Raw genomic sequence first — 24,431 nt, 5'->3', positions numbered from 1 at the left:
ATTAAACAAAACTCAACAAAAAACAACCATTTTCAAACACAAACTCACATTAGAAAGGGGCAGACTCTCCAGTTGCGATCGAAGCCCAAAATGGTTTTCATGTCCTCGTCGCTCAGTTGGAAGTCAAACACCTGCAAATGAGATGTTTTTTAACACAAAGGGCGAGAGAAAGATACTTTTTTGTCCTTACCTGAAAATTCTCCTGAATACGGTGAGGGGTGATCGATTTGGGAATCACCACAACATTACGCTGGATGTGGAAACGGATCAGAACCTGGCAAAGAAAGAAGCAACCTATTACATACAACTAAGACTGGGCGATATATCACGGGTTTGTCTCTGTGAGATATAGAAAATGACTTTGTCGTAATATTAGAGTATACAGTCTCACAGTTGTTTTTAGCTGCGGCCTTTACACTACATGCTCTTCCCACTCCTTCTGGTGTCTCCTTCTCACAGACAGCAGGCACACAAACTTACACACGTCACATACTGTCACGTCACATACTGTCACCTCACACGTCACATACTGTCACCTATTACCTCACATACTGTCACCTCACACGTCACATACTGTCACCTCATACCTCACATACTGTCACCTCACACGTCACATACTGTCACCTCACACGTCACATACTGTCACCTCACACGTCACATACTGTCACCTCATACCTCACATACTGTCACCTCATACGTCACATACTGTCACCTCACACGTCACATACTGTCACGTCACATACTGTCACCTCACACGTCACATACTGTCACCTCACACGTCACATACTGTCACCTCACACGTCACATACTGTCACGTCATACGTCACATACTGTCACCTCACACGTCACATACTGTCACCTCACACGTCACATACTGTCACGTCATACGTCACATACTGTCACCTCATACGTCACATACTGTCACCTCATACGTCACATACTGTCACCTCACACGTCACATACTGTCACGTCATACGTCACATACTGTCACCTCACACGTCACATACTGTCACCTCACACGTCACATACTGTCACGTCACATACTGTCACGTCATACGTCACATACTGTCACCTCACACGTCACATACTGTCACGTCATACGTCACATACAGTCACCTCATACGTCACATACTGTCACCTCACACGTCACATACTGTCACCTCATACGTCACATACTGTCACCTCATACCTCACATACTGTCACCTCACACATCACATACTGTCACCTCATACGTCACATACTGTCACCTCATACGTCACATACTGTCACATACAGTCACGTCATACGTCACATACTGTCACCTCATACCTCACACACTGTCACATACAGTCACGTCATACGTCACATACTGTCACCTCATACGTCACACACTGTCACCTCATACGTCACATACCATCACGTCATACGTCACATACCGTCATGTCATACGTCACATACTGTCACGTCACATACACATACTGTCACGTCATACTGTCACGTCCTACTGTCACCTCATACGTCACATACTGTCACGTCATACGTCACATACTGTCACGTCATACGTCACATACTGTCACGTCCTACTGTCACCTCATATGTCACATACTGTCACGTCATACGTCACATACTGTCACGTCATACTGTCACCTCATACGTCACATCACATACTGTCACGTCATACGTCACATACTGTCTCGTCATACGTCACATACTGTCACATCATACGTCACATACTGTCACGTCATACGTCACAAACTGTCACGTCACACGTCACAAACTGTCACGTCACACTGTCACGTCATACTGTCACGTCATATACTGTCACGTCATATACTGTCACGTCATATACTGTCACGTCATACGTCACATACTGTCACATCATATGTCACATACTGTCACGTCACAAGTCACAAACTGTCACGTCATACTGTCACCTCATACGTCATGTCACATACCGTCACACGTCACATACTGTCACGTCACACACTGTCACATACTGTCACATCATATGTCACATACTGTCACGTCACAAGTCACAAACTGTCACGTCATACTGTCACGTCATACTGTCACCTCATACGTCATGTCACATACCGTCACACGTCACATACTGTCACGTCACACACTGTCACATACTGTCACCTCATACGTCACACACTGTCATGTACGTATACGCCCTCGCCCAGCAGAGAGGTAGCAGCGTGGCTAACGTTAGCTGTGATGCTAGCGGACTCGGAGGTGCTGATTCTCATCCCAGTTGAGTGGTAATACGAGAGAAAGATGCTTAGTATTACCGCCTGTTCAAACTCGTGACATCAAGAGTGACACTTCCCCTGTCATTTTCAAGATGGAGGAGGCTGATTTCAATTCCGGTAATTTGAAATCGCATAAAGGGAAGAAGATTAAGAGCTATTCAGTATGATTTAAGGTCCAAGCTTACATCCCACTCAAATTTTTACTGCATGCCTTTGGTAAGTGCAGGAGTGACAAGAGTTTTTAAATTAATTAGCGCACCGGCGGCAATTATAGGAAATACTGTATGTCGAATAGACAACCTTAATTTGTCAAGTGTGGGGCACAAGCCTTGCTACCAAAAGTAGCATTACTGCTAATATGTAGCATCATTTGAAAAGTCACCTGCTAATAACTTTGATAAATACAGTTTTGGTAAATTGACTTAATTGTGATTTCCATCTCTGCATGAAAGTTTAAAAAGAGCATATATGAATGCAGTATGAAGAAGAATGTTTGAATGTAGACACATAAAATCATCATACTGCTGGGATTATATGCATCAAGTGTTCATTCAAGGCTAAGGCAAAATACTGATATATATATCGTATATCGCGATATGGCCTAGACCAGGGGTGCCCATTACGTCGATCGCGAGCTACCAGTCGACCGCGGGGGGTGTGTCAGTCGATCTCCAGCCAGGCTTTTAAGAAAAATAGACCTAAAAATTAGTGATCATCAATCTTCACCAAGACGTCACTTAAATGACATTCACGGTACCGGAGGGTCTTGGGAGATGACGCTGGCTGCTGCAAGATCATTATTATGAAAATATGACCGAGAGGAAGGCGAGAAACACTTTTTATTTCAACAGACTCTCGCGCCGTACCTTCCGTCAAAACTCTAAAGGCCGACTGCACATTTCCTATCTTCACAATAAAAGCCCTGCTTCATGCTGCCTGCGCTAACTAAATACAGAGTCTCGGAAAACTGGCGTGCACAAGCGATCCCTCAGAAAGCTGGCGTGCACATCACTTGTGCACGCCAGCTTTCCGAGACTATTATTTTGTTAGCGCAGGTAGCATGAAGCAGGGCTTTTATTGTGAAGATAGGAAATGTGCAGTCGGCCTTTAGAGTTTTGACGGAAGGGACGGCGCGAAAGTCTGTTGAAATAAAAAGTGTTTCTCGCCTTCCTCTCTGTCATTTTTTCATAATAATGAACTGGCAGCAGCCAGCGTCATCTCACAAGACCCTCGGGTGCCGTGAATGTCAATCAAGCAAGCTACGGAATTTGCCGCCAATGTTTTTCTTCTAAAGTGTATGGAAGCTGGATGAATTAGATGCCAAAAACCAACCACTTTCATGTGGTATTTTACAGAAAGGACAACTTTTTTTCTCCTCCATTTGAAAATGTGGGCGTTATCATCATTACTGTCTGATTCCAATCAATGCAAGTCATCAGAATCAGGTAATACACCAACTTATATTCTTGTCTTTGTGAAAGAAAGACATCTATATGTGTTACACATGCTTGTATTATCATTAAACACATTTAACTTGTTTACAAAAATGTCTCTTTCATAAATAAATAAATATAAATGATATATATAAATGAGGTAGATCCCCTCGAGTCGGTCAATTGAAAAGTAGCTCGCCTGCAGAAAAAGTGTGGGCACCCCTGGCCTAGAAATATTGTGATAAAAAAAGGCCATATCGCAAAGCCCTAATTACAACACATTTTTTTCCAAATAAAAAACAATTTAATTGGCACCGTACCTGAGCAGGGGTCTTCTTGAGCTTCGCAGCGATTGTTTTGATGTCAGGATGCTCCAGAAGTGATGGTTCGTCTGGCTTCGCCCTGGAAGGAATAGCGAACATCATCACACACTGCAGAGAGCCAAGATGTCGCGTTGGTGAGAAGCCCAAGGCGAACCTTACCAAGGTCTATCGGGGGAGCCGAGGGGGCTGTAGGCAGTCACAGAGATGCCCTTAGAGTTGCAGTAGCTGATCAGCTTCTCTTGGGTCAGGAAGGGATGGCACTCCACCTTCAGGCACACATGTTCACGTGAAGCCGCCGTTTCCACGGAGCATTGGTTTTGGTTTGCAATTATCTTTTTAGAAATCATAGGGTAGATTTGCTCAACCAGTTTATCATTGCAGTTATGTCTGCTCTCAGAGGGCTGCTTGTTACAGCAAAATATCTCTATAACTAACTATTATCTATATCAGGGGTCGGCAACCTAAAATGTTGAAAGAGCCATATCGGACCAAAAATACAAAAGCAAATCTTTCTGGAGCCGCAAAAAAATAAAAGCCATATTACATACAGATAGTGTCATTCGATATCCATTGAATTAAGAGGACTTAAAGCAGGGGTAGGGAACCTATGGCTCTAGAGCCAGATGTGGCTCTTTTGATGACTGCATCTGGCTCTCAGATAAATTTTAGCTGACATTGCTTAACACCATAATTATGAATAATTTCGCTGGTAATCACAGTGCTAAAAATAACGTGCAAAATATAAAACATTCTCATGCATTTAAATCCATCCATCCGTTTTCGACCGCACCCGTTCAAGAAGTCGCATTAACGGTAAGAAGTATTTTATGTCACGATGGGGGGGGGGGGGGGGGGGGGGGGGTCGCAGCTTGCTGCAGAGTCGTTCCCCCAGGAAGGCAGACGGACTACTCGGGACATGGCATTTAGGTAAAAACATGATTTGATTTAAACTAGAAAAAGATACAAACACAAATCGCTCACAGTGGAAGCACAACTTGGGCTAAGGAACAAAGCTAACGCATAAACAGACTATGAACATAAATCAAACAAAACTTACTTGGCATGGCATGAAGCACGAAACTATGGCAAGGCATGAGACAAGTCAGTACAGAGCAAGAAAAGGGCGACTGACTGGCAAAGACGGGCTTAAATACTGCCTTTGATTAGTGCTCGGGAAGCAGGTGAGCGGGCATTTTGTCTCTGGTGGACAAATTGAGTCACCAAGGAAACCAGACAAGGGATTAGAAAAAAACAGGAACTTAAAGAGTCCAAAGGACAACACAGTACATGGCCAAACAAAAACATGATCAACAGACATGACATTTTATTTATTATTGGTTAGCTTCAGAATAACAATGTTATTAAAAAGAATAAAATACTTATTATACTCTAAAAATGTTGGTGTTACTTAAAATTGCACACATTTAGTTGTATTCAGTGTTAAAAAATATGATATGGCTCTCACTGAAATACATTTTGAAATATTTGGCTTTCATGGCTCTCTCAGCCAAAAAGGTTCCCGACCCCTGGCATAAAGGAAACCAAATGAGCTCAAATATAGCAACAAATGAGGCATAATGATGCAATATGTACATATAGGTAGCCTAAATAGCATGTTAGCATCGATTAGCTTGCAGTCAGGCAGTGACCAAATATGTCTGATTAGCACTCCACACAAGTCAATAACGTCAACAAAACTCACCTTTGTCCATTCATGCACAACGTTAAAAGTTTGGTGGACAAAATGAGACAGAAAAGAAGTGGGATAAAACGCGTCTTAGAAAGTTGAAAATGTTTCTCTTCATCAACCAGCAAGATTTTGGATGGGAAAATTGTGATGTTAAGTCGGCTCTTACCGGAGACTTGAGCGGATTATGCGACTTCATCTTGCAGCTGTCAAAAAGGCAGCTGTGGTCTTGGCTCCTCCATTGGCTTCTCTCAGAGACACTGGCATTCAGCGCAGCCATCTGACTTTCAGGTATGACTTTATAATCTCACTAAAACACTACTAACACAATAAGCAGATAAGGGATTTTCCAGAATTATCCTAGTAAATGTGTCTAATAACATCTGAATCGCTTCCACTGCCGTCGCCTTCTTTTTTTTTTTTAGTGCTTCACTCTAACTTTCCTCATCCACAAATGTTTAATCCTTGCTCAAATTAATGGGGAAATCGTTGCTTTCTCGGTCCGAATCGCTCTCGCTGCTGGTGGCCATGATTGTAAACAATGTTCAGATGTGAGGAGCTCCACAACCCGTGACGTCATGCTCACACCGTCTGCTACTTCCGGTACAGGCAAGGCTTTTTTATTAGCGACCTAAAGTTGCAAACTTTATCGTCGATGTTCTCTACTAAATCCTTTTCAGCAAAAATATGGCAATATCGCAAAATGATCAAGTATGACACATAGAATGGACCTGCTATCCCCCTTTAAATAAGAACCTTTGTCCATTCATGCACAACGTTAAACGTTTGGTGGACAGAATGAGACAGAAAAAGAAGTGGTATAAAACACGTCTTAGAAAGTTGAACATATAAACAAACTACGGTGAGTTCAAGGACTGCCAAAATTAGTAGGACGAAATGGTGCTCGCCAAATACTCGAATCAGTAAAGCATGTTTAATATAAACAATGTGCTTTATAACAATTAGGGAGGTGTGTGTCATGTCTGTCCTCCCGCAGAAACCATATTAATGCAAAAATATGTTTTTTCCCCTCACCTTTCTCCATTTTTCATACATTTTTGAAAAAGCTCCAGAGAGCCACTAGAGCGGCGTTAAAGGCCTACTGAAAGCCACTACTAGCCACCACGCAGTCTGATAGTTTATATATCAATGATGAAATATTAACATTGCAACACATGCCAATACGGCCTTTTTAGTTTACTAAATTGCAATTTTAAATTTCCCGCAAAGTATCCTGTTGAAAACGTCACAGAATGATGACGTGCTTGTGACGTTTTTGGTTGTAGCGGACATTTCAGCCCAGCACCACTCACGGCTAAAAGTAGTCTCTTTTCATCGCATAATTACACAGTATTTTGGACATCTGTGTTGCTGAATCGTTTGCAATTTGTTCAATTAATAATGGAGACGTCAAAGAATGCTGTTGGTGGAAAGCTGTGGATTGCAGCTGCCTTTAGCAACCGAAACACAGCCGGTGTTTCTTTGTTTGTTGTGAAGCTTTAACACAGAGCGATCAAGCGAACATGTTTCTCTTTGTCAACCAGCAGGATTTTGGATGGGAAAATTGTGATATTAAGTCAGCTCTTACCGGAGACTTGAGCGGATTATGCGACCTCATCTTGCAGCTGTCAAAAAGGCAGCTGTTGTCTTGGCTCCTCCATTGGGTTCTCCCAGAGACACTGGCATTCACCGCAGCCATCCGGCTTTCAGGTATGACTTTATAATCTCACTAAAACACTACTAACACAATAAGCAGATAAGGGATTTTCCAGAATGATCCTAGTAAATGTGTCTAATAACATCTGAATCGCTTCCACTGCTGTCGCCTGGAGCCGTCGCCTTATTTTTTTTTTTTTCAGTGCTTCACTCTAACTTTCCTCATCCACAAATTTTTAATCCTCGCTCAAATTAATGGGGAAATCGTCGCTTTCTCAGTCCGAATCGCTCTCGCTGCTGGTGGCCATGATTGTAAACAATGTTCAGATGTGAGGAGCTCCACAACCAGTGACGTCACGCGCACATCGTCTGCTACTTCCGGTACAGGCAAGGCTTTTTTATTAGCGACCTAAAGTTGCGAACTTTATCGTGGATGTTCTCTACTAAATCCTTTCAGCAAAAATATGGCAATATCGCGAAATGATCAAGTATGACACATAGAATGGACCTGCTGTCCCCGTTTAAATAAGAACATCTCATTTCAGTAGGCCTTAGTATATATATGCATAATCTCCTCATGATGATATTACACAATTCTCTATGCATTTGATTTACAAATTGATGGATAACGTATTTGGTTTTGAAATCCTGAGTCAGGGGAACAAGCATTTTATTGGACCAACATTTTTTGGAATTCATGTTAATATAGGGATGTCCAAACTTTTTCACCCAAAAAGATTATTTTGTCAAAAGAAATGGTAAAAACAGACATTACCCATATTTTCAAAGACAAAACTTACCGTCAGTATTGTTATAGGTGACAAAAATGTACCATTATCGAATTTTTCGGAGTATAAGTCGCACCGGCCGAAAATGCATTATAAAGGAAAAAAACATATATATGTTGCACTGGTCGCATTTTAAGGGGAAATTTATTTGATAAAACCCAACACCAATAATAGACATTTGAAAGGTTATTTAAAATAAATAAAGAATAGTGAACAACAGGCTGAATCAGTGTACGTTATATGAGGCATAAATAAGCAACTGCTATGTTAACCTAACATATTATAGTAAGAGTCATTCAAATAACTAGAACATGCTATACCTTTACCAAACTGTCACTCAATCGCTAAATCCCATGAAATCTTCTTCCTCGATGTCACTTCTAAAAAACTCAGCCAACTCCACAGGTATGCGCCGCTTCCTCTTGTCCTTTTCTGCTGCATATTTCACTACGTCCAGCTTGTAATCTGCAGTACATGATTTCCTTTTTGGTGCCATTTTTGTTCAGCCCTCCCCAGTTTTTAGAAGTTACCGCCAACGATGAAATGATCCGTTTTAATAGCTACGGCAGTAGCATCCCATGACCCTCCCCCACCGAATTCTCATTGGTTGACGTGTGTGTGACGATTGCTGACATTTTCTTACTCTCTTCCGCGAATGAGGTACAGAATATTATTTGATATTTTACCGTAATGTATTAATAATTTCACACATAAGTCGCTCTGGAGTATGTGTCGCACCCCCGGCCAAACTATGAAAAAAACTGCGACTTATAATACAAAAAAATTACGGTATTAGTTATTACAGAGGTTAAAAAAAATAAAACAAAAGTAAATAAAAAGCAAAAAGACGTAATGAAAATAAGCTGAAATGTTGATACTAATAATTAATAATAATAATAATAATAATAATAAACATTATTACTTACAAAAAAAGCTGACTAGCTTTTGTCTTTAAATATTTGTAGTTTTTTAATCTATTGTTTTACAAAAAAAAAGCAAAAAAATACTTTGACTTTTCAGTACGCGACCTTTGGTGAAAAAATAACTAGTTAATATCAACACATGTTTAGCTTTTTCCTCATTAAATAACACATTTCAAAAAAAAAATTGACATTTTTTTATCCAAAACTCCAGCTGTGTGCCGCACTTCGGACACTTCCGTGTTGACATATTGTTTTTTGCACGGGCAGATACCGCATTTTTTGGACTATAAGTCGCAGTCTTCTCCACAGTCCAGCGGGGGGGAGGGTGAGACCCGGCCAAACCAAAAAAAGAGATTTAAAAAAAAAAATATATATATATATATATATTTTTTTTTTTTTATAGTTTGGCTAAGTCTCATTCTTGGCCAAACTAAAAAAAAAAAAATTCGACTTATAGTCCGAAAAATACTGTAATTCTCAAGCATATTTGATTTGATACATTTTTATTTCAAATATGCAAAAAAACAGGAGCAAGCCTGATCCAATACAGTGCTATAGCCTTAAAAGTCATTATAACAATGGAAAATAAAAAACAGAAAAAAAATAAACAAAATGAGCAATGGAATTTCTTTTTTTTTACGTAATTTGAAAAGGAGTGAGAAGAATTTTACACTTATTTAATCCCACCCCTTTTCTTTAAATCATAAATTACTCTGAGCTAGAACTACCTGTTCACTCCATGTACAAACTTAATAGAAAATCAAGCAAAATATCAAGCAATTGTATGCAGTGGGTGCAATTTTTCTGTTGAAATTGAAAGAAATATATTTCGTAAGCAAGACGAAGTGCTTTGGCGCACATTATTATTTCTAGGGTTTTCTTGGGTCACTTGAAACAATGTGGCAGGCCAGATCTAGCCCCTGGGACTTGAGTTTGACACATAACATAGGGCTTGGTGCCCCACGGCACGTTTTAAAAATACTATTGGAAAAAATTAAAAACATAAAAAAATATACAAAAGAGCAAACAGGTGAAATGTAACAAGAACATTTTGCTATGCTTTAATAACACAAAACTGCCATGAAGGCTGTTTCTTTCTTTAAAAAATAATAATGAATCAAAATCAATGTCATTTTGAATTATTGACCTATTCAAGGTTTCAATTACGTCACATTAAATTATCCACTTTGAGATATTTTAGGGGGAAAATGTTGCTTATTTTTTGTTTTTCCATATAAAAAACTGAGCTGTTTTTTTAAAGAAGGGCCTATAATGAACAAACAAAAAACATAAACAACAATAAAACTTAAAATTGATATATCTGAAGTTGATCTCGAGATTATTGTGCTAAAAGTAAACAGTAAAAAAATGTATAATGTATTTTTTAACACTTAAATGAGTAGGACACTTTTGGATCCCCAATTATTTTTAGTGTGATTTGTTTTCAAGCTCAAAAAATAATAATGAATCAAAATCCAAAATTAAGGCTCCAATTATTATATAATCTCAAATATTCCACCTAAAAAATTACTGGGTGAACATTTTTTTTTCCTAATGTTGATCTAGAGATTCCAAACTTGAATAATAATGAAAATAGTAATATTAAATAATGACACATTTTTAATATTTTTTAGGACCAAAACCCTCTGGGGTCCCCGGGATCATAACTGAGTGGAGGCCTAAATGTGTGTGTGTGTGTGTATATATATATATATATATATATATATATATATATATATATATATATATATATATATATATATATATATATATATATATATGTGTGGGAAAAATCACAAGACTACTTCGTCTCTACAGAACTGTTTCATGAGGGGTTCCCTCAATCATCAGATTTTCCCACACCTACATATTGCGCGCTACCACGGTATCGAGCACTATTCTCTGGATAATCCAATCAAGATATATTTATATTTATATATATATATATATATATTGCATTGGTTTTTAAAATAAAAAATATGAAAATGGCCCCCGCTTGCTTTGAATTTTCAGTGTGTGGCCCTCTGTGGAAAAAGTTTGGACACCCCTGACACAGGGTAACAAATAACAGATCTGCAATGTGGCACTGGCATGTCACTATTTGCAATGATTTGTATAACAGCTGGAGGCTAGACAGAAATAAGGGCTTGAATCTAATACTTGGCAGGGCACTGACGGTAAACAAAAGGCTAAGCTAATTAGGCTAGCTTCGGGGTAAACAGCCACAGACGCGCACACATCGGAAAATCATTTACTTCCCTTCTTCGAGACTGGATAATGACATTAGGGTCTCTTCTCCCCTCAAAAAACAGAGGATTAAGATGCCTCACGTTAGCTATGATGGAAAAAAAAAAAACGACAAATTGACGTACCTGATTGTTAGCGGGCTTGTATTTGAGGCCCGGCTTGTTGAGAAGGCTTTCGATCTGATCCCGGTTGAAATTGGAGACCCCGATAGCCTTGACCAATCCGGCATCCAGCAGCTCTTCCATCCCCTGACACAAACATAACAAAGGGGGTTCCACAAGGCTCTCTACTTAATTAACCCATAAACATTCCAAGCTGCACCTTGTTTTATGGCGTTCACCTACCTCCCATGTATCGAGGAAGTTGGAATCATCAGGAATTGTGTCACCGGCGCTGTCCGTAGGAAAAAGGTCGCTGCCGGCCTGTGTCGTAACAGACTTGACGTTCACGCTACTGAAATTTAACTGTGATACAAACTAGGGCTGGGCGATATATCGTGTGTTTGTCTCTGTGCGATATAGAAAATGACTATATTGTAATATTCGAGTATACATTCTCACACAGTTGCTTTTAGCTGTGGGCATTACAGTACAGGCTCCTCCCACTCCTTCTTGTGTCTCCTCACAGAGTGTAAGCGCAGGTTCTTACACACGTCACGTCATACGTCACATACGTACACGCCCCCGCCCAGCAGAGAAGTAGCAGCGTGGCTAACGTTAGCCGTGATGCTAGCGGAGTGTTACGAAGATGGTAACAAATGAAGGAAGACTTAATTCCCCAGAAAAACAGCAGGGGGTCCATCGTCTGGCGGTAGTTCGGCTTCAAGTGGGAATATGTCGAATAGACAACTTTAATTTGTCAAGTGTGGGGCACAAGCGTTGCTACCAAAAATAGCAATACTGCTAATATGTAGCATCATTTGAAAAGTCACCTGCTAATAACTTTAATAAATAAGTTTTGGTAAATTGACTTAGTTGTGATTTCTCTCTCTGCATGAAAGTTTAAAAAGAGCATATATTAAAGGCCTACTGAAAGCCACTACTAGCGACCACGCAGTCTGATAGTTTGTATATCAATGATGAAATATTAACATTGCAACACACGTCAATACGGCCGCTTTAGTTTACTAAATTACAATTTAAAATTTCCCGCTGAGTTTCTTGTTGAAAACGTCGCAGAATGTTGACGCGTGCTTGTGACGTCTCGGGTTGTAGCGGACATATTAGCTACACGCGGATAAAAGTCTCTTTTCATCGCATAATTACACAGTAATTTGGACATCTGTGTTGCTGAATCTTTTGCAATTAGTTCAATTAATAATGGAGACATCAAAGAAGAATGCTGTTGGTGGAAAGCAGTGGATTGCAGCTGCCTTTGTTGCTTTGTTTGTTGTGAAGCTTTAACACAGAGCAGTCAAGCGAACATTTTTCTCAACATTAACCAGCAAGTTTTTGGATGGGAAAATTGTCATATTAAGTCGGCTCTTACCGGAGACTTCAGTGGATTATGCAACTTCCTCCTGCAGCTCAAAAAGGCAGCTGTGATCTTGGCTTCTCTGAGAGACACTGGCGTTCACCGCAGCCATCCGACTTTCAGGTATGACTTTACAATCTCACTAAAACACTTAAAACAATAAGCAGATAAGGGATCTTTCAGAATTATCCTAGTAAATCTGTTTAATTACATCTGAAACGGTCCCACAGCCGCCGCCTGGAGTCGTCGCTTTTTTTTTTATTGCTTCACTCTAACTTTCCTCATCCACAAATCTTTCATCCTTGCTCAAATTAATGGGGCAATTATTGCTTTCTCGGTCCGAATAGCTCTTGCTGCTGGAGGCTCACATTATAAACAATGTGAGGATGTGAGGAGCCCTCACACATCGTCTGCTGCTTCCGGTACAGTCAAGGCTTTTTTATTAGCGCCCAAAAGCTGCAAACTTTATCGTCGATGTTCTCTACTAAATCCTTTCAGCAAAAATATGGTAATATCGCGAAATGATCAAGTATGACACATAGAATGGACCTGCTATCCCCGTTTTAATAAGAACATCTCATTTCAGTAGGCCTTTAATGCAGTATGAAGAAGAATGTTTTAAAGTAGACACATAGAATCATCATACTGCTGTGATTATATGTATATATTAGGGGTGTAACGGTACGTGTATTTGTATTGAACCATTTCGGTATGGGGGTTTCGGTTCGGTACGAGGGTGTATCGAACGAGTTCGTAACGTAAAGTCTTAACAAGCTACTCTGCTTTCTGCCTCTGTCTGAGCAGTGAGCACCCAGCATTGTGCCGCCCACACAACCATCTGATTGGTTACATACAAAGCCAATCAGCAGTGCGTATTCAGAGCGATGTAACAGCCAATCAGCAGTGCGTATTCAGAGCGATGTAACAGCCAATCAGCAGTGCGTATTCAGAAAGCATGGAGTCAGTGCTCCGGCCGAGATGAGCAGATATGTGTTTAGCAGGTGAGCAGCAGACATACACTCTCCAAATTATAAAAAAACACTTCCCAGTCACAACTATTACAAACATCACTATGAGCCCGTTGACCTTCTAGAAACTTAAACTGCAGCTCAGCTCGCTCATAGTTCTGGGTTGAGGTGAAGGCTAATTAACTTTTAGCGTTACGTTATCTGCTATTGCTGTGCGTGTGTGTGTGTGTGTGTGTGTGTGTGTGTGCGTGTGTGTGTATAATAAAAGCCAAGTACAGGCTTCCCAAATACTGTAATAAATTAAGCATGGTGAGTTGACTTGAAACTGTTTGTTGTACTTTTTATATGTAGAAGAAAGGTTTTGTCATTTTATTTAATCAGAGCAACAATTTGAGGCAGTTCAATGTGGATTAACGTGGGTAGAATTATTATAGTGTTCCCAATGTTAAAAGGATCAAGCTATTGTTTACAAATTTGGGAAATAAATAACCAAAAAATTTATATTTTGTTGTTTTCTTACTGCACCGAAAATGAACCGGAACGTGACCTCTAAACCGAGGTACGTACCGAACCGAAATTTTTGTGTACCGTTACACCCCTAGCATCAAGTGTTCATTCAAGATTAAGGCAAAATGCCGAGATATATATCGTATATTGCAATATGGCCTAAAAATATTGCAATATTTAAAAAATGCCATATCGCCCAGCCCTAATACAGACACACATTTACAGAGTCTCGGTGTACCTTCAATCCCATTGGCCAGTGCATCAGGTATAAATCGAGATAGTCCAGTTTAAGGTCACTCAGGGTCTTCTCACAAGCTTCTCTCACCATGGACTTGGCATGGAAAGTACACCACAGCTGAGCAGCAAAGAATAGGATATGGTGAGTTAAGGGTGCATGATGGGGGTGCAAAGATTCGACAACAAAAGTCAATAATAAAAGTTGTCGCCGACATATTGGTTTGTCGATCAGTGACATCATTGCTAAAGTTTTCCGGACATGTACGATTCAGTGGGACCGGCGACAGGAAGCAACAGGAAGAGAAAAATGGCTGTGGCCACTTGCAACAACACTCTGGTAGAAAACATGGCAAGTATTGACACATTTTACAGAAACACGTCAAAGTAGGGCTGGGCGATGTATCGATACACACAATATATCGCAGGTTTGTCTCTGTGTGATACAGAAAATGACTATAGCGTAATATTTTAGTATACGTTCTCATGCGGTTGCTTTTAGCCGCAGGCTCTTCCCACTCTTTCCTGTATCTCCTTCTCACGGACAAGCAGGCGCACAAACTGACACACGTCACGTACTGTCATGTCACATACGTATACGCCCTCGGCCAGCAGAGAGATAGCAGACTGGGTAACGTAAGCTGTGATGCTAACGTAGCCGTACGAGTGGTTATACGAGAGAAAGAAGGTGCGAATCTGGTAACAAATGAAGGAAGAATTAATTCCGAATAAAAACAGCAGGGGGTCCATCGTCTGGCAGTGGTTCGGCTTCAAGTGGGAATATGTCGAACAGACAACCGTAATTTGTCAAGTGTGGGGCAAGAGCGTTGCTATAAAAAGTAGCATTACTGATAATATGTAGCATTTTATTTATTTAGGCAATCTTCACATAAAACAAAGAACAAAAACAAAAAAAGGAAAAAACAAAAAAAAAACACTCATTTGAGCAATGATTGAGCCGAAAGGGTGTAGGTTGAAGCAACGCTTATATAAACCTACCCCATCACAACAAGAACAAGGTTAAAAAAAATATAAAATCTAAAACATGCTTCACTTATATTACTTTTTTTTTTCTCCTTTTCCCTAAACAATATATAAGCAACATATATGTAGCACACGTCCCACACACACAGTTCAACATTCAAATCAAACATATACATTTGCACACCCATATATATATATATATATTATATATACACAATTTATCCAAATTCCACACAAAGTGGCAATATATACATTTGAATATAACCTATATGTACAATTATGAAATCATAAATTGTATTTATATACATATTACATATTATTGTCTTTCTAAAACAATGTTTGCTCTACTTTCTTATATTTACTAATGAGAAATGATTTAAAAAGCTTTTTAAACTGGTTTATGTTGGTGCTGTGTTTTATTTCATCCTTTAAACAGTTCCATATTTTAACCCCTGCTATTGTTATACTCATTCGTTTCTGCGTTGTTCTACAATATTGGATCTTAAAAAGTAGTTCTCCTCTTAAATTATAATTCCCTTCTCTCTGTAAAAATCTTCTCTGTAACCCTGTTGGAAGTGAATCTTTACTTGCTTTATAAATCATTTGGGCAGTCTTGAGTTGGATGAGATCTGGTAGTTTTAAATCAAATGTTTTTTATAAATAATCCATTAGTGTGTTCTCGGGGTCCTGTGTTATGTATCAGTCTGATGGCCCTTTTTTGCATTATGAATAGTGGTTAGATGTTCGTCCTATATGTATTTCCCCAGACTTCTAGACAGTAACTCAAATATAGTAAAACAAGTGTACAATAAAGAGTGTGTAATGTTTTTTGATTAAGAATGTGCCTTGTTTTACCCAGGACAGCAATACTTCTGGCCAACTTCCCTTTGATGTATGTAATGTGTGACTTCCAGCAGATCCTGTGGTCCAAGATCACACCCAAAAATTTGATTTTGTTTACTCTTTCTATACTAACATTGTCCATATATAATTTTACATCTATATCATTTCTCTTATTTCCAAATAACATAAAGTTAGTTTTATTTAGGTTTAATTATAATTTATTAGCATCAAACCATTTTTTTAGTTTACACATCTCCATGGTGACGGTCCTCAGGAGCTGCTGCAAGTCCACATCAGAACAGAGTACATTGGTGTCATCCGCAAATAACACATATTTAAGGTTTTCAGTTACTTTACAAACATCATTTATATACATGATTTGTATATATTTGCATCATTTGTAAATTCACTCGCTAAAGAATGAAGAGAATTTCACGACGTCCGTAGTAACATACCACATAGTGAAGGACGAATACTATTTGATTTCCTATTATGCAGCTCATTTTTATTTGACACTTAAAATGTCTGACAATCTTGCACTTTGTTTTGGAAATGACATGAATGTTTGTGCCACTGTTTAATAAATACAATTTTGGTCAATTGACTTAGTTGTGATTTCCCTTTCTGCATGAAAGTTTAAAAGTAGCATATATTAATGCAGTATGAAGAAGAATATTTTAATGTAGACACATAGAATCAACATACTGCTGGGATTATATGCATCAAGTGTTCATTCAAGGCCAAGGCAAAATATCGTAATATATATCGTATATCGCGATATGCCCTAAAAATATCGAGATATTAAAAAAAAGCCATATCGCCTACGTCAAAGACTCAAATAACTTGTTCAAATTGCAAAGCAGACATTGCTTTTCATGGCAGTACGTCTTTTATGTGGGAGCATTGGTTTTCTCCTCTGTAAAATAGTTAGGTTGTTAGCAAACTGAGAACACTGTCCATATACTTGTGTTAAAAAACGCTGTGGCTAATTTAAAAATTATTTTCACTGACGCTATAATACAAACAGTTAAAAAAAACAAAAATAATAGTAATTAACTTAAAATTTCATGGCTGCAACACGTGCCAAAGTAGTTGGGAAAGGGCATGTTCACCACTGTGTTACATCAACTTTTCTTTTAACAACACTCAAACGTTTGGGAACTGAGGAAACAAATTGTTGAAGCTTTGAAAGTGAAATTCTTTCCCATTCGTGTTCTATGTAGAGCTTCAGTCGTTCAACAGTCCGGGGTCTCCGCTGTCGTATTTTACGCTTCATAATGCGCCACACCTTTTCCATGGGGGAAAAGTCTGGACTGCAGGCGGGCCAGGAAAGTACCCACATTTTTTTTTTAACGAAGCCACGCTGTTGTAACACTTGTCTTGCTGAAATAAGCAGGGGCGTCCATGATAACGTTGCTTGGATGACAACATATGTTGCTCCAAAACCTGTATGTACCTTTCAGCATTAAAGGTGGCTTCACAGATGTGTAAGTTACCCATGCCTTGGGCACTAATGCACCTCCGTACCATCACACATGCTGGCTTTTCAACTTTGCGCCTATAACAATCAGAATGGTTATTTTCCTCTTTGTTCTGGAGGACACCACGCCCTTTGTTTCCAAATATAATTTGAAATGTGGACTCGTCAGACCACCTTTCCACTTTGCATCAGTCCATCTTAGGTGAGCTTGGGCCCAGCCAAGCCAGGGGCGTTTCAAGATATTGTTGATAAATGGGTTTACGGACTTTTGATCCCTCAGGCGGTACTGCATCAAAAAACGTGTGTCAAGGATATCACCACATGGGCTCAGGAACACTTCATAAAACCACTGTCAGTAACTACAGTTGGTCGCTACATCTGTAAGTGCAAGTTAAAACTCTACTATGCAAAGCCAAACCCATTTATCAACAAATCATTGTTTTGTTTATATCTACATCCAACACATATGGAAACGGGGTTTGTACATTGTTAAAAAACAAAATAGGTAATGATGCCAAATAATAGACGTAATCATAGTGGTAACAACTAGATATGCTACTGCACTTGATATCATGACAGTGGATGTAAGGAGGAGATCCACCTATGGCGTTTGTTTACATTTTGATGCCGGTGAGCTACGGTGCGTAGTGTAGCATGTTTAGCTATACCAGTCCATGATACAGGACTGGTACGTTTCAGATATAGTACCGAAAATGATTAGTTAGCATCGCGATACTATACTAATAATGGTATAACGTACAACCCGTGTATAAAGCTTAAATTAAAATGTGATGGCTCAAGAAGAGCCACTATATAGGTGTACGTTTCATATTCCAACTAGTCCACGAATCGTTAAGATAGTCGACCAATAAAATAGTTGCAGCTCTTGTCCACAAGTGAAGTGAATTATATTTATATAGCACTTTTCTCTAGTGACTCAAAGCGCTTTTACATAGCGAAACCCAATATCTAGGTTAAATTTAAACCAGTGTGGGTGGCACTGGGAGCAGGTGGGTGAAGTGTCTTGCTCATGGACACAACGGCAGTGACTAGGATGGGGGAAGCGGGGATCAACCCGGCACCCCTCAAGTTGCTGGCACGGCCACTCTACCAACCGAGCTATACCGCCCCAAGCAAGCATGGCGGCATATTGATGCGGATCCACTCCAGTCCCGTAGGCAGCAGTAACCAGCATGACGGGTAGACACAGCAGATATGGAAACAACAAAAAAAATGTCTCACCTTGCTAACAATGAAAAGTTCCTCACGCTTGACCACTCCGTCCTTGATCATGGCCGCTATCCCCTCGCCGACTTCAACCTCGTTCTGGTAAATGTACGCCCCATCGATGTGTCTGTAGCCTGCAGAGATGGCCGCTTTCACTGCCTCGGTTACTTTTCCAGGAGGAGACTAGTAGAGAATTAAAAAAAATATATATCATAAAAAGTGGATTAATTCATGTTGCCACAGTGAATACAATATTGCCTTAATGCATGGGTGTCAAACTCTGGCCCGTGGGCCAAATTTGGCCCACTGTGTAATTTAATTTGGCCCTTGAGGCAATATCAAATTAACATTAGAGCTGGCCCGCCGGTATTAAAACACCGCATTCACAGCTAATACTCATACTTACCAACCCTCGCAATTTTCCCGGGAGACTCCCGGATTTCAGTCCCAAAAATCCCCCGGGGCAACCATTCTCCCGAATTTCTCTCGATTTACACCCAAACAACATCATTGGGGACGTGCATTAAAGGCACTGCGTTCAACGTCCTCTACAACCTGTCGTCCCGTCCGCTTTTACTCCATACAAACATTGTGTTGGCCCAGTTACATACTATATGCGCACTTTACACACAAACAAGTGAATGCAAGGCATATTTGGTCAACCGCCATACAGGTCACACTGAGGGTGGCCGTATAAACAACTTTAACACTGTTACAAATATGCGCCACACTGTGAACCCACACCAAACGAGAATGACAACCACATTTAAAACCACTAAAGACGCCGAGATCATTATCCATGCGTTTGTTACGTCTCGTCTCGATTACTGTAACGGATTATTTTCGGGTCTCCCCATGTCTAGCATTAAAAGATTACAGTTGGTACAAAATGCGGCTGCTAGACTTTTGACAAGAACAAGAAAGTTTGATCACATTACGCCTGTACCGTATATACCTTTATATACATATATACATACATATATACCTATACTGGCTCACCTGCACTGGCTTCCTGTGCATTTAAGATGTGACTTTAAGGTTTTACTACTTACGTATAAAATACTACACGGTCTAGCTCCAGCCTATCTTGCCGATTGTATTGTACCATATGTCCCGGCAAGAAATCTGCGTTCAAAAGACTCCGGCTTATTAGTGATTCCTAGAGCCCAAAAAAAGTCTGCGGGCTATAGAGCGTTTTCCGTTCGGGCTCCAGTACTCTGGAATGCCCTCCCGGTAACAGTTCGAGATGCTACCTCAGTAGAAGCATTTAAGTCTCACCTTAAAACTCATTTGTATACTCTAGCCTTTAAATAGACCTCCTTTTTAGACCAGTTGATCTGCCGCTTCTTTTCCTTCTCCTATGTCCCCCCCTCCCTTGTGGAGGGGGTCCGGTCTGATGACCATGGATGAAGTACTGGCTGTCCAGAGTCGAGACCCAGGATGGACCGCTCGCCTGTATCGGTTGGGGACATCTCTACGCTGCTGATCCGCCTCCGCTTGAGATGGTTTCCTGTGGACGGGACTCTCGCTGCTGTCTTGGATCCGCTTGAACTGAACTCTCGCGGCTGTGTTGGAGCCACTATGGATTGAACTTTCACAGCACCATGTTAGACCCGCTCGACATCCATTGCTTTCGGTCCCCTAGAGGGGGTGGGGGGTTGCCCACATCTGAGGTCCTCTCCAAGGTTTCTCATAGTCAGCATTGTCACTGGCGTCCCACTGGATGTGAATTCTCCCTGCCCACTGGGTGTGAGTTTTCCTTGCCCTTTTGTGGGTTCTTCCGAGGATGTTGTAGTCGTAATGATTTGTGCAGTCCTTTGAGACATTTGTGATTTGGGGCTATATAAATAAACATTGATTGATTGATTGATTGATTGACATTTAGGGAGAACATCCGCACCATAACCCAACATAAACACAACAGAACAAATACCCAGAACCCCTTGCAGCACTCACTCTTCCGGGACGCTACAATATTTGAAAATCGATTTTGCATGTCACTATAAAGTTATATAAGCCTTGCTTGTTCAATATTCAATGCAAAACTTGTTTGGGTCCCTATTAAAAAGGTTAAGTTGTTCAACTTTGGCCCGCGGCTTTGTTCAGTTTAGAATTTTGGCCCACTCTGTATTTGAGTTTGACACCCCTGCCTTAATGCCAGAAATGAAGACAATCACAAGAAAGCGGTTTGAAAAAGATTTGTTATTTTAAATTCCGGTCTGACAAGTTTCTACAAGCAGAGCGCTGCATGTACAGATGAAGTAAAGCCAAAGCCAAACATCAAATGAAAGCACGGCACAAAACAAACAAACTGAATGACTCGTCATTTGAGAGCCTGGAGTTTATTTTGGTAGTGCCTTTGCAATCGAAATCCAGTCCAGTGTAAAGTTATTTTTAATTTCAACTAGGGCTGGGCGATATATCGCGAGTATGTCTCTGTGCGCTATAGAAAATGACTACATCGTAATATTTGAGTATACATTCTCACGCAGTTGCTTTTAGCTGCGGGCATTACATTACAGGCGTTTCCCGCTCTTTCTTGTCTGTCCTCCTCACAGAGACATAAACCAAGCGCGCACCTTCTTACATACGTCACGTGTACAACGTCACACGCTCCCACGGAGCAGACAGGTAGCGGTATGGCTAACATTAGCTGTGATGCTAAAGGTGAGGTGCGGGTGTTAATACGAGACAAAAAGGAAGGTGTGAATATCGTAACAAATGGAGGAAGGATTAATTCCCAAGAAAAACAGCATGAAGTCCATGGTCTGGCTGTGGTTTGGCCTCAAGCCGGAATATGCGTTGTCTTCGATACTAAAAGCGGTGTGTTCGATACTGAATACACTGAGTTCGATACTGAACGCAATGTCTTCGATACTGAACGCATTGTGTTCGATGCTAAAACCAGCGTCTTCGATGCTAAAACCAGCGTGCTCGATGGTGAACGCGTGGTGTTCGATGGTGAACGCGTGGGCTTCGATGGTGAACGCGTGGTCTTCGATGGTGAACGCGTGGTCTTCGATGGTGAACGCGTGGTCTTCGATGGTGAACGCGTGGTCTTCGATGGTGAACGCGTGGTGTTCGATGGTGAACGCGTGGTGTTCGATGGTGAACGCGTGGTGTTCGATGGTGAACGCGTGGTGTTCGATGGTGAACGCGTGGTGTTCGATGGTGAACGCGTGGTGTTCGATGGTGAACGCGTGGTCTTCGATGGTGAACGCGTGGTCTTCGATGGTGAACGCGTTGTCTTCGATGGTGAACGCGTTGTCTTCGATGGTGAACGCGTTGTCTTCGATGGTGAACGCGTTGTCTTCGATGCCGAACGCGCTGTCTTCGATGCCGAACGCGTTGTCTTCGATGCCGAACGCGTTGTCTTCGATGCCGAACGAGGTTGTCGTCGATGCCGAACGAGGTTGTCGTCGATGCCGAACGAGGTTGTCGTCGATGCCGAACGAGTTGTCTTCGATGCCGAACGCGTTGTCTTCGATGCCGAACGAGGTTGTCTTCGATGCCGAACGCGTTGTCTTCGATGCCTTGGATACTAAAACCAATGTCTTTGATTAAAAAAAAAAAAGACAAAAAAAAAAAAGAGTGCTATATACCGGTTTCAATAAAAAGTATTGTGTAACAACGAGCCAGTTTTTGAACGGCTCTTTGAAAGAACGACTCCCATCAGAAAGGCCCCAAAACACCGTCTCTACAATAGATTACATATAGTTATGCGTCAATTTGAATTATTATGATTGAATTCTCAACTCCTTACAAAAACTGAAACTCCACAACGGCTACAGTTTCGGGCATTAAAATAGAAATGTCCATACATACATACATACATACATACATACATACATACATACATACAAACCCCGTTTCCATATGAGTTGGGAAATAGTGTCAGATGTAAATATAAACAGAATACAATGATTTGCAAATCCTTTTCAACCCATATTCAGTTGAATATGCTACAAAGACAAAATATTTGATGTTCAAACTGATGAACTTTTTTTTTTTGCAAATAATCATTAACTTTAGAATTTGATGCCAGCAACACGTGACAAAAAAGTTGGGAAAGGTGGCAATGAATACTGAGAAAGTTGAGGAATGCTCATCAAACACTTATTTGGAACATCCCACAGGTGTGCAGGCTAATTGGGAACAGGTGGGTGCCATGATTGGCTATAAAAACAGCTTCCATGAAATGCTAAGTAATTCACAAACAAGGATGGGGCGAGGATCACCAATTTGTAAGCAAATTGTCGAACGCTTTTAGAACAACATTTCTCAACGAGCTATTGCAAGGAATTTATGGATTTTACCATCTACGGTCCGTAAAATCATCAAAAGGTTCAGAGAATCTGGAGAAAACACTGCACGTAAGCAATGATATTACGGACCTTTGATCCCTGAGGCGGCACTGCATCAAAAACCGACATCAGTGTGTAAAGGACATCGCCACATGGGCTCAGGAACACTTCATAAAACCACTGTCAGAAACTGCAGTTGGTCGATTAATCTGTAAGCGCAAGTTAAAACTCTACTATGCAAAGCTAAACCCATTTATCAACAACACACAGGATCGCCGCCAGCTCTGCAGGGCCCGACCGAGCTCATCTAAGATGGACTGAAGCAGAGTGGAAAATTGTTCTGTGGTCTGACGAGTCCACATTTCACAATATATTTGGAAAATGTGGACGTGGTGTCCTTCGGAACAAAGAGGAAAATAACCATCCGGATTGTTATAGGCGCAAAGTTGAAAAGCCAGCATCTGTGATGGTATGGGGGTGCATTAGTGCCCAAGGCATGGGTAACTTACACATCTGTGAAGGCACCATTAATGCTGAAAGGTACATACAGGTTTTGGAGCAACATATGTTGTCATCCAAGCAACGGTATCATGGACGCCCCTGCTTATTTCAGCAAGACAATGCCAAGCCACGTGTAACAACAGCTTGGCTTCGTAGTAAAAGAGTGCGGGTACTTTCCTGGCCCGCCTGCAGTACAGACATGTCTCCCATCGAAAATACGTGACGCATTACGAAGCGTAAAATACGACAACAAGACCCCAGACTGTTGAACAACTTAAGCGGTACATCAAGCAAGAATGGTAAAGAATTCCACTTTCAAAGCTTCAACAATTAGTTTCCTCAGTTCCCAAACGTTTATTGAGTGTTGTTAAAGGCCTACTGAAATGACATTTTCTTATTTAAACGGGAATAGCAGGTCCATTCTTTGTCATACTTGATCATTTCGCGATATTGCCATATTTTTGCTGAAAGGAATTAGTAGCGAAAATCGCCACTAAAGTTCGCCACTTTTGGTACTCCCTGAAAAAGCCTCGTCTTTACCGGAAGTCGCAAGTTTGGGGGCTCCTGACATATTCACATTGATTTTAATGGGAGCCTCCAACAAAAACAGCTATTCGG

At 40.6% G+C, this 24,431-nt stretch overlaps 1 protein-coding gene across 4 annotated transcripts in view; it reads right to left on the bottom strand.

Moving 5' to 3' along the window:
- Positions 1 to 24,431, bottom strand: part of akr1b1.2 (aldo-keto reductase family 1, member B1 (aldose reductase), tandem duplicate 2) — a 37,417-nt gene that overhangs the window by 592 nt on the left and 12,394 nt on the right. For 2 of the 4 annotated variants that reach the window (XM_061914254.1, XM_061914251.1), the window contains exons 2-9: positions 19,024 to 19,191; positions 14,479 to 14,595; positions 11,637 to 11,714; positions 11,418 to 11,540; positions 4,151 to 4,323; positions 3,989 to 4,070; positions 191 to 274; positions 49 to 131 (exon numbers count right to left, since the gene is read on the bottom strand). In XM_061914254.1, the coding sequence (XP_061770238.1) occupies positions 49 to 131; positions 191 to 274; positions 3,989 to 4,070; positions 4,151 to 4,323; positions 11,418 to 11,540; positions 11,637 to 11,714; positions 14,479 to 14,595; positions 19,024 to 19,074 (791 nt within the window). In that variant the 5' untranslated portion in view covers positions 19,075 to 19,191. The remainder of the gene's footprint in view (positions 1 to 48; positions 132 to 190; positions 275 to 3,988; positions 4,071 to 4,150; positions 4,324 to 11,417; positions 11,541 to 11,636; positions 11,715 to 14,478; positions 14,596 to 19,023; positions 19,192 to 24,431) is intronic. The other 2 variants (XM_061914252.1, XM_061914253.1) reach the window with 2 other exon arrangements.

Source organism: Nerophis ophidion, linkage group LG10 (genome assembly GCF_033978795.1).
Source record: "Nerophis ophidion isolate RoL-2023_Sa linkage group LG10, RoL_Noph_v1.0, whole genome shotgun sequence".
In the NCBI taxonomy this organism is placed as follows: Eukaryota; Metazoa; Chordata; class Actinopteri; order Syngnathiformes; family Syngnathidae; genus Nerophis; species Nerophis ophidion.
This window is presented reverse-complemented; position numbering and strand designations above follow the sequence as displayed.